The 11,948-nt window shown below is 42.2% G+C and overlaps 1 protein-coding gene across 1 annotated transcript; it reads left to right on the top strand.

Annotated features, from left to right (window-relative positions):
* Positions 1–2,920: 2,920 nt before the first annotated feature.
* Positions 2,921–4,249, top strand: LOC115142645 (protein BTG2-like). The gene is made up of 2 exons (XM_029682258.2): positions 2,921–3,352; positions 3,799–4,249. Exons 1-2 carry the CDS (start codon positions 3,205–3,207, stop codon positions 4,149–4,151), a joined length of 501 nt encoding a protein of 166 aa, XP_029538118.1. The 5' UTR covers positions 2,921–3,204; the 3' UTR covers positions 4,152–4,249.
* Positions 4,250–11,948: the final 7,699 nt, after the last annotated feature.

The raw sequence follows: 11,948 nt of genomic DNA, 5'->3' as shown, positions 1-11,948 counted from the left end.
CACATGGAAACCAAACAAGGGTGGTCTATGGTGATAGGTGGGATGGGCTGAGAGTGGCTGAGGGTTAAGATTAAAGAGTTTATGTTTGGTAAAGTATTATTGTTATTTGACTGCTGTATATAAATGTACCATGTACTGTATGTAAAATGTGTATGTAAAATGTATATGTAAAATGTATATGTAGCAAAAAAGCTGTAAAAAAACTAAAAGATATTTCTCCTCCGAAGAGTGGGGGTGGTGGAGGGGTTAATAATAACAATTAAATTAAATTTAAAAAACATCTCCGCAACGCTGACCCGCAATATCGGGGCCCCTCAGGGGTGTGTGCTTAGTCCCCTCCTGTACTCCCTGTTCACCCACGACTGCGCGGCCTAATCACTGATGGCGATGAGTCAGTCTACAGGGAGGAGGTCAGAGACTTAGCAGTGTGGTGCCAGGACAACAACTTCTCCCTCACTGTCAGTAAGACCAATAGGTTATTGCGGATTGTAGGAGAAAGAGGGGAGAGCACGGCCCCATCCACATCGAAGGGGCTGTTGTGGAGCGGGTCGAGAGCTTCAAGTTCCTTGGTGTCCACATCACTAAGGACCTAACATGGTCCGCACAGTCATGAAGATGGCACGGCAGCGCCTCTTCCTCCTCAGAAGGCTGAAAAGATTTGGCATGGGCCCTCGGGTCCTAAAAAAATTCTATAACTGCACCATCGAGAGCCTCTTGACTGGCTGCATCACAGCTTGGTATGGCAAATGCACCATCCCTTGACAAAGATCTACAGAAGGTGGTGCGGAGAGCCCAGTACATCACTGGGGCCGAGCTTCGTGCCATCCAGGACCTCTTTATCAGGCTGTCTCAGAGCAAAGCCACCCAAGCCATAGTCTGTTCACTCTGCTACTGTCCGGCAAATGGTACCGGAGCATCGAGTCTCTCGGACCAACAGGCTCCAAGACAGCTTCTTCCCCCAAGACTGCTAAAAAGACAGACTGCTAAATAGTCAATTAATGGTAACCGAACTATCTGCAACTGACTCTATCTTGCAAATTAATCTACGCACACTTACTAGACTATATATATCAATCAATTAAATGTATTCATAAAGTCCTTTTTACATCTGCAGATGTCACAAAGTGCTTTAATCCAGATGTAGAAGCACAAACCATATACACACTCACTTACACACACAACATTGACACTCCCACACAAAACCCACACCCATTCACATACACTTTATACGCACACATATAACACACACACATAGGCCTACATACACATAATACGCAAACACTTTTACACTCATAATTTGCTGCTGCTACTCTGTTCTTTATTTGACTTGTATTATTATTTATCCTGATGCCTAGTCACTTTACCCTGCTTTAATGTACATACAGTATCTTTTTGGCCTCCCGAGTGGCGCAGCGGTCTAAGGCACTACAGTTCCGGGTATGATCCCGGGCTGTATCACAACCGGGCCTTGCTCAGGAGTCCCATACGGCGGCCATCCCCAACGTCATCCAGGTTAGGGGAGGGTTTGGCAGGGGGGCTGTCATTGTAAATAAGAATTTGTTCTTAATTGACTTGCCTAGTTAAATAAAGGTTCAATATTAATAAATAAAAATCTACCTCAAATACCTTGTACCTCTGCACATTGATCTAGTACTCCCTTCATATAGCTCCATTCTCGTGTATTTTATTCCTCGTATTACTACTGTTGGGAAGGGCTCTTAAGCAAGCATTTCACGGTAAAGTCTACACAAGTTGTATTCTGCGCATGTGACAAAGAAATATTGATTTGAACAGGGGGTTAAAATGGCAAACTATAATTGAAATGTACAACCACTAGATGTCCCTGTAGTAGCGCCAGAGGAACCACAACACACACACACACACACACACACACACACCTGAACGTTAAACCTGAACTGTGATTTAACATTTTGTTCCTCACAGCTGAGAAAGTTTATTCTGCCTAGACTTTTATTTCCCCATATGCAATTGTAGTACCACTGATTAAAGCTGGAGGCCTTTAATTGAAACAATTATAAAGCATTTACCCCACCTCTGTTTTGGTCAAAAGCTGAAAAACATGAAGTATGTGGTGGCCCACAACTGTGCCTGAATAATTGTGTTATCTGGCATGGGCCTGTAGAAATGTGACCACTCTCAAATTCATCAAAAGAGCAATGGATGCAAGGACTGACTATCCATATCAAAGTAATAGTTGTAACCATGTTTTGGAACTATACAGTTTGTTTACATTTACATTGTTTACAAAAAATGTTTACAAAAAATATATTTTGGGTTCTGATGGGGAACGACAGTTGAACTAAACTCACGATGCATTTATAAGTTATATTATTCAAGAATCAATTGGTAAAAATAATTTATAAGTCTAAAGTCTAATGTATGTAGCAACTAAGGATTCTAGCTTTAAATTAAATATGTAAAATGGGATGAGTATTTTTGTCAATACTAGGTTCATTTGTTTGGCTAAACCGGTAAAAACTGTTTTTCTTCCAAATAGCCGTCGCCTATGTTAGGCTACATGTTATATCTGTAAATAACTCTTTGAGTCGATGCCAATAGTTGTTGAATACGCTTGTTAATGTAGTAAAAAATCACATTTTCTCGCTTGAAATTTACGGTAAGTGACTAGTGTTTTTTGTTGCACAGTCGTCACGAATACTTTAGAGCAGGGTTAGACGTCAATTTCTATATTTGGTGATGGACGGAACCTCATTTGCATTTTACACCCACCTCGGTTTTCCACGATGTGAACCAATCACATCGCACGGGGAGCGCTGTGTGTGGTTTTTCTGTGAATTTCATTGGTTAAAATGCCAATCACTCAAAACTCGCAATTAAGTGACATCACATATTCTCTCGCTTCATAAAAAAGAAGCCACAAGCTGTAGTGCGAGCACAGACAACTTCGAAGTGGCACTTGAGCGAAAAATAACATCAAACGCCACTTCCAATCGAACAAATATTTTTTAATAAATAATGCTGATTGTTACTTTGGCTAGAGCCAACTTGTTGCTTTGATATCACTGCTTCGGACTTGAAGATTCATTTTTGCTGAAGGATTCGTCCAGGACTCGCATAGCTACTTCCGCTATAGCTAGCTAACGTTACCTCGGTTTCACACTGCATTACTGTCAAACTCTTATTTTATTTCCTACGAGCCGAAATAACAATTTTGCTGGCAAAATGAACCAAGGATACTCATCTAGAGGTGAAATGGGCCCCGAAGTAACGGCCGCTGCGACGTTTGTTTCCAGGTTATTGAAAACAAGAGGCTTCCTGAGTGAACACCAACTTCATGATTTCAGAGATTGTCTTCAACAGTCATTATCAGGTAATTTGGTTGCCTTTTCCTGTAATAAAAAATAAAATAAAACGTTTGGCTACGAACTAGTTATTGTCGAAATGGCTGCATAGTGTTTTGGCTAGTTAGTTGACTAACGGTAGCCTAGCTAACGTCAGCTAGTATTGGCTTTGTCTGTTCCAACAGTCAAATCGAGCTACTTTTCTAATCTGATCGACGTTAGTCAGCAAAAGTGTTTTAAAAATATATATTTATTAGTTAATGCTGGGGGTAGACAACGAACAAGTAATTCGACTATTTTTTTAAATACGTTTGGAAGTCAGCAAAATCGTTAGCAAGCTTCCTCGTTAGCCTAATTTAGCATATCTCGAGATGATTGTAGTAGGCCCAAATTCATTAGCTGGTGTTTTGTTTTCAATGCAACAAGTTGACTCTTCTAGTTTCGTGCCTTCATTCTGATAATTCTCTCTTCACAGAGCACTACCAGAACCACTGGTTCCCAGACAGACCACAGAAGGGCTCGGGCTACCGCTGCATCCGAATGAACCATGAAATGGACCCAATTATTGGCAGGGCTGCTGGTCGGATCGGACTTACTAGCGATCAGCTCTTCGCCCTCCTGCCCCGAGAGCTAACCCTCTGGGTGGACCCTTTTGAGGTCTCTTACCGCATCGGGGAGGATGGCTCTATATGTGTTCTCTATGAAGCAGCGGCCCCAGCGCCAGCAGCAGCACCAAGCCCCGACCCCACACAAAACTGCAATAATCAATTTCTGATCGGTGGCCGCACTAGCCCGCCGAAGAACTACCTGATGACCGTCTCGAGCTAGTGCGGAACCAGGCATTACCTCGACTGGCTACGTGAACAGCGTCAGTGTGAAGCCCGTCGACCACCCACAGTGATTATTTTTCTACTTACATTTCGCAGCATTTACCCTTTTTTTAAATTTGAGTTTTCTTAAAGCACTGGGTATTTGTTGTAGTGTTTCTGTTGGGTTAGTTTTTTTGTTTATTGTTTGACTACCAGCCCATAGGCTCTTTTTGCACTGCAGAGACTCAGTATGTAGTGTGCTTCTGTCCTGTGGTCTTGACACACTACAATCAAGCCAGGACTCAAAGTGTAAACAAAATGACTCTGGGATTCAGATGTTAGTATCTCATGGTGCAATAGTAATAATACTTCACACCATTGCCACTTCTCACAAATGTATACTAAAGCAATCATAACTGGAGCGTTAAGTATTTGTTCAGGTACCATACATTTCCAAGATTAATTAAAAAATATATGTTTGTGTACTGCTGGTTTGTAATCTTACAGGGCCTCTTTTAACCTACCTGTGCCCTGAAATGGAGACAACGTCTGACATCCTAGTTGAAAAAGAGCTGCCTCTAACAGGTTATACTACCTTAACATGACAATGTCTTCCCAAATCCCTTTGCGTTGAATATTGCTGCCAAACTTTATATCTTGGCTCCTTTTGTGCAATAGTCAAGAGTATTCAGAGCAACTGGAGTTTGGCTAAATCTCAACAAATAGTCAACTAATTGCAATCCTCTTGGATCCTAGTTGAGAAAGATTTGACTTTTTAATCTAAAATAGCTTTACTTTCAACATGTTCAAGAAGTGGTTGGTTTTAATATTGATCACTATTGTGAATGTTTTTCCTATGTGAATCTGTCACTTTGACAAGTGTTCCCTGTTATTCTCCCCTGGGTAGTTTGCCTTGTGTATAAGCTGTGAGGTGGTTGGTTGGCGTCATATTAACGTCTATCACTGCCAGGTAGCGTGATGCTCTCAAGCCCTCTGTAGTATACTCTCTCCCTACCGAGCTGTTGAGCAGCTCACCATTGTTTACTGTTCTAGATGGGAAAGATGTAGAGTTTAAGCTATTTGAAGCACAGTATGCATTTAATGTACATTTAAAAAAAGATGTGCATATCTAGATACTTGTACAGTTTGTCAATTTTATTACAATAAACCTTTATGAATTCAGATTCTTTTGCTGTGGTCTGTTCAATTTGCATTATAGTTGATCCTTTCACTGGTAGCCCATTCTAAGGTATGTCTTCCTGTTGTAACTTGAGAAAACCGGAACTCTGTTTATGCCATATTCTACATAAATGCCCCCAGCCTCTACTCTTGAAACCCATGAATAGATCTGACAGGTTTGGATAATTGTTGCCCATAGCTCCTATCCCGACTCATGTTTGCATCGGACCAATCTGATCTATTTATCTATATGCAGGGTTTATATGAATGGTGCATTGTCACTCAATCATGCATTCTCTCTCAGGATCAGGCTTGTCTGTGCCTCAGTGCTGGTTTGGCTTGTCACTAAGGGCACATGTGTCTTGACATGCCCTGCACCAGCCACAGAAGAGGGAGGACCTATCAGCATGTACACTGTCCTGTTATCAGTTCTGTCCTGGGAGAATGTGTGAAGTTATTTAGTAAACCCACCCTTCTCCCTGCAAGTGTTGGCAGTTTTTTTTCTGCAAATAAACCTTTCAAGGATTGTGTTTGTGTAAACTTACACATTTGTTAGTAAGCGGATGTCTTGATTCAGCAATCCTACCTTCCATGCTTACTCTGCTTGAGTCTTAACAGACAGCAGGCCAAACTGTGTTGGAAATAATTCAACCCAGCCAATAGACGTACACAGACAGTGTTGTGTTTTAAGTATTACTAGTCTAAGTGCCTTTAGCAGACTAAACTCCACTCCATGATGAACTTCACCGACGGCTTGAGGCCGAGACCAGGCTTTGTGGAATCTAGCAACGATTCGCCCAAGGTCAATACTTAACATTTCAATTATGAAACACACACCGTTGTCCTCTGTAGTTGCCTGCCTTTGTTTGACATCCATACCATCTCAAAAGTGAATCAAATGCATCCACTGACTTTCCATGTTGAGATTCAATAATTCAGTAGGCACATGCACATTTGTGCTGAGTTGCCATCTTAGAGCAACCGCAAGGAGTGTTTGAAACTTCCTTCACTGTGGAGTTTAGTCTGCTAAGATGCCCTCAGGTTGGTTGACAGGACCCCGAACAGCTTCTACCCCCAAGCCATAAGTTATTTTATTTAACCTTTAACTAGACAAGTCAGTTAAGAACAAATTATTATTTACAATGATGACCTATAAGACAATTAAGTAGTTAAACAAATATACTATTTAGCAATCTGCATGGACCCTTCTTGCACAAACTTTTGACTCGTCACACGCTGCTGCTACTGTAATCTAGTTGCCTAGTCACATTTATTCATAGTTATAAGTACATACAGTATCTACCTCAATTAGTTCGTACCCCTGCACATGGACTTGGTACTGGTACCCCATGCATTGGCCAAACTACCCGTTGTGTATTTAACTTTGACGTGTTAATACTTTTAAAATTATTTCTCTTTTTTTTCTCTGCATTGTTGGGTAGGGCCGTAAGTAAGCATTTCGCTGTTAGTCTCAACCTGTTGTTTACGAAGCATGTGACAAAATATTTGATTTGTGTGTGTGTGGGAGTAAATACAAAAATATAAACCAAGAGTTCTCAATTTAACCTCATTCTTTAATTATTTATTTCTCTCATTTTCTGCATATTAATATACTTCTCTGTCAATGGGTAATATGCGTATATACAAAAGGATGTTGACACTAGCATTTGCAAACATGCTGATGTCATTGACATTGCGATAGAGTCTGCCTCTGTGTTAAGAGTACAAACCTGAGGACATCTCTAGTTGTTTCTCCTTTCTAAAACCACACTATTATTATGAATGCTACTATACTATGAACTACTATATTTGCTGTGTATGTGACTGTTAACCAACAAGAGTCAACAATAAAACATGTATTTTAAAAAATCTACCAAAAGGAATATGAGGGTGTGTTTGTGTCTGGTTCCCTACAGCTTCTTCTTGGCCACACTGGCACTCCATGTCTGAAATTCTTTTACCTTTAGATTTCAACTTCTTAATAAAATACATTTAGAGTTAAGCTGACCTGACCTGAAAATCATCAACAGTTACGCTGAACAAAAATATAAACTAAACATGTAACAATTTCAACAATTTTACTGAGTTACTCATATAAGGAAATCAGTCAATTGAAATAAATTCCTTAGGCCCTAATATATTAATTTATTATGACTGGGAATACAGATATGCATCTGTTGGTCACAGATACGTAAAAAAAAAGTTAGGGGTGTGGATCAGAAAACCAGCCGGTATCTAGTGTAACCACCATTTGCCTCATGCAGTGCAACGCATCTCCTTCGCATAGAGTTTATCAGGCTGTTGATTGTGGCCTGTGGAATGTTGTCCCACTCCTCTTCAATGGCTGTGCGAAGTTGCAGGAACTGGAACACCCTGTCATACACATCGATCCAGAGCATCCCAAACATGCTCAATCTGTGTCATGTCTGGTGAGTAGGCAGGCCATGGAAGAACTGGGACATTTTCAGCTTCCAGTAATTGCGTACAGATCCTTGCGTTATGAGCCCGTGCATTATCATGCTGAAGTGATGGCGGCGGATGAATGGCAAAGGGCCTCAGGATATTGTCAAGTTATCTCTGTGCATTCAACGTGCCATCGATAAAATGCAATTGTGTTCATTGTCCATAGCTTACGCCTGCCAATACCATAACCCCACTGCCACCATGGGGCACTCTGTTAACAACATTGACATCATTGAAACCGGGATTCATCCGTGAAGAGCGTATTTCTCCAGCGTACCAGTGGCCATCGAAGGTGAGCATTTGCCCACTGAAGTCGGTTCTGATGCCGAACTGCAGTGAGGTCTAGACCCTGGTGAGGATGACGAGCACGCTGTTGAGTTTCCCTGAGACAATCCCGCAGGTGAAGAAGCTGGATGTGGAGGTCCTGGGCTGGCGTGGTTGCACGTGGTCTGCGGTTGTGAGGCTGGTTGTACGCACTGCCAAATTCTCTAAAACAATGTTGGAGGTGGCTTATGGTAGAGAAATTAACATTACATTCTCTGGCAACAGCTCTGGTGGACATTCCTGCAGTCAGCATACCAATTGCACGCTCCCTCAAACATTTAGACATCTGTGGCATTGTGTTGTGACAAAACTGCACATTTTAGAAGGGCCTTTTATTGTCCCCAGCACAAGGGCCACCTGTGTAATGATCATGCTGTTTAAAAAAGATTATTGATATGCCACATCTATCAGGTGAATGGATTATTTTGGCAAAGATAATTAATGTGGCAGGTTAGGAAAATTAGGTTAAGGCTTAAATGGTCCCTGACGCAACTTATAAAAAATATCTAGCTACAAAAAGGGCTGTCCTGAAAACAGTCTTGGTTTCCACAAATGTAATGCTGCTTCTCGAGTCGCATATCTAACACGTCTATCACATCATAGACACACATACGGAGACACCCTGCAGTGGGTCCATTTCTGAAACTCCCTGAGGGGCACTCAGGGGCTATAGAGCTCTCCAGCTTGTTGTCCTAAAAAACAGAAAGGATGTACCTCTGGTTCGTTCAGCCATTCCTTTGGGAAAAATGAATGGGGAAAGAAGAGGGTTTTGGAATAAACGCAGAATATAAGGTCTGAGGATAACACAGACTTTTAGGAGATCGTATACACTTTGTTCTATGAGATAATATCAGTCAGTTAACTTTGAAGAATCTCAAATATAAAATATATTTGGATTTGTTTAACACTTTTTTTGGTTACTACATGATTCCAAATGTGTTATTTCATAGTTTTGATGTCTACACTACTTTTCTACAATGTAGAAAATAATTGAAAAATAACCCAGGAATGAATAGGTGTGTCCAAACATTTGACTGGTACTGTAAATGCAAAATTGCGACTGAAAACATTGATCATTTCTGTGGTGAGTTTATCAGCTTCTTGGAGCATGCTTCTTGCCTGGATGGTGGTTCTTATGGTTCTCTGTGGCACTAACATATCCTACACCAGGCCGTCACCTACTACCAATTCAATCTTCTGGGATTTCCATTCCATCTGTGCTATACAATTAATTACAATAGCAATAAAGAACAAGAAGCCAACCTTACTAAAGCACAAACTGTTGGAGTCACTGTACTGGTCTACTACTCACAGGGATCCTCTCAGGCTCCCTCACCCTTTGCCCATCATCCTCTACTTTCCTCACTGCCTCAGCATAGGACACTTTCTGCACTGCTCTCACCCTGGAAACTTCAACTTGTCTCACTTTCTTTAAAACATTTTTTTATTTAACTATTTAACACGTGCACAGGTAACCTCTGATCCCCAGCAACATGACCTCCCTCGAAACACTCCACTTTTTCCACCAAAACTACACATGCCCTCCTTCACATTTCACACACCTCAAAATCTCCCTCCTGCATACTGCTCCAATATGACCATAAACTTGTCACCTGAAACACTGCAGTGGGTTCGGATCAGAAGCTCTCACAGGATAACTTATATACCCTAGCTTGACTTTATCCGGTAAACACTCTGCATCAAAACTCAGGACAGAAAGGGTCTCCTCAGTCTCATATTCACCACCGGGTCTGCCCCTCACCAAACAACGTGCATCATAGATACTGCAGATCCCCAACTTCAGTTGATCCACCCCAACACTCAACACCACCCCAGTTATCCCTCCTTTCAGCGGCACACTGCTTCCGGAGAGCACAGCAGGACACAGCTCTGGCGATATGCCTAGGACCCTCTCCCTCTGGGCAGCAGACACACAGTTCACCTCTGGATGCTTTGACCAAATTGACAGAACCCAACTTCTTCCCTGCCCAGCCTGATACCACAAACGGATAGATCTACTTTCTCCAAGAATTGTACTCCCGCTGGACCAGAGTAATCTCTGGCATTTTCCTGATTATTGGGGTGAGGCTCGGAAGCCTTCACCTCACCTGACGACGCGGGTTCTTCCTCTTCACTTCTGTTGCTTTCAATTTCTAATTCATTGTCCGTCGACAGCTCAGGGTTATAAGGAGCGTAACATGTAATTTTCTCTCCTGTTCTTGACACAAAGGAGAAAGTACTCGGGTTGTATTTAGCAGATGTCTGTTTGGGTTTGAACCTCTTCTTTGTTTTTTGTTTTTTCTTGTCATCCTCCATCTTCCTCGCCTGCGCCTCTGACATCTGGTAGGTAGCTCAGAGCAGCCAAGCGGGGTAAAACAATTCTTCTTCTTTGGTGGAGTTTAATGGGTTTAATGCATTACCCCCACCAACTGGACGGGCTATTGAGCGATACAATTACAAATCCATTGCCGGAAAAGGAGAAAAAAACAACATCAAACATTATACAAAAATATCAACAAACAAAACCAATCCCACTCCTCCAGTAACAGTCCAATCCAAAATACATTCCTACACAGGATCAGGGGCCTGTTAGGGCGGAACAGTCGTTGACAGGATTCCTTGCAAGGCCTCGGCTGTGAAATCACGAAGAAAAATGTTCAGCCGCACGCCAATGATGCCATTCCTCTCCAACTTCTTCTCTGCTTTTGCTGTACAGTTTATGACCATTGCAATAAATGATAAAAAGGCCACCTTTTTAATATGTACAGTGCCTTGCAAAAGTATTCATCCCCTGTAACGTCTGCTTCCAACTTACATTCTCAAACACATAGATCCCCTGAACGCAGCTCACTTTCCAGCCCACTTTCCAGCTCACACTCTCAAACACAAAGATCCCCTGAACGCAGCTCACTTTCCAGTTCACACTCTCAAACACATAGATCCCCTGAACGCAGCTCACTTTCCAGCTCACACTCTCAAACATGTAGATCCCCTGAACGCAGCTCACTTTCCAGCTCACTTTCCAGCTCACACTCTCAAACACATAGATCCCCTGAACGCAGCTCACTTTCCAGCCCACTTTCCAGCTCACACTCTCAAACACAAAGATCCCCTGAACGCAGCTCACTTTCCAGCCCACGCTCTCAAACACATAGATTCCCTGAACACAGCTCACTCTCCACATCCCAATCACCTGAATCCTGATCACCTGTTCACACACCTGTGTGTCATTATCACACACTATTTAGTTCAGTTCTTTGCACCCCATCATTGTGAGGTATTGTTTGTTTTGTGACATACTTGTATTCGGAGCTCTGTTTTTCCCGTGTATGATAGTGAGGCAGGGAAAAACTAGCGACGCCTTTTGCCTGCCTGTATCGGATTTCCTGTTATCAACCTCTTGCATGATCTCCCGGAGGACGTTACTAGCCTTTTACCTGCTTGTACTATTGTCTTTTTGGACCCCCTGTGTATGACCTTCTGCCTGCGCCTGGACCCAGCTACCTGCCTCCTCCTGTCATCCTTTACAAATTATCATGACACAAGGGGAGACCCAAATGTAGACACAGGAGGCAGATGGTTGGAGTCTTACAATATTTATTAATCCAATAGGGTAAGGCAAGAAAATGGTTGTGGACAGGCAAAAGTGTCAAAACCAGTTCAGATTCCAAAAGGTACCAAAGGGCAGGCGGAATCAAGGTCAGATCAGGCAGGCGGGAAAGTAGTCCAGAGTCAGGCAGTGGTCAAAACCGGGAAGACTAGCAAAAGCAATACGGGAAAAACACGCTGGTTGATTTGACTAACATACAAGACAAACTGGCACAGAGAGACAGGAAACACAGGGATAAAT

Source organism: Oncorhynchus nerka, linkage group LG2, assembly GCF_034236695.1.
Source record: "Oncorhynchus nerka isolate Pitt River linkage group LG2, Oner_Uvic_2.0, whole genome shotgun sequence".
In the NCBI taxonomy this organism is placed as follows: domain Eukaryota; kingdom Metazoa; phylum Chordata; class Actinopteri; order Salmoniformes; family Salmonidae; genus Oncorhynchus; species Oncorhynchus nerka.
Note: the sequence above shows the minus strand (reverse complement) of the source record. Positions and strands in the feature narration are given on the sequence as shown.

Bases quoted from the DNA above. Each gene is read 5' to 3' on its own strand.
- LOC115142645 (XM_029682258.2), top strand. From the start codon at position 3,205: ATGAACCAAGGATACTCATCTAGAGGTGAAATGGGCCCCGAAGTAACG. The intron at 3,353-3,798 runs GTAATTTGGTTG...CTCTCTTCACAG, and splicing joins TCTTCAACAGTCATTATCAG to AGCACTACCAGAACCACTGG.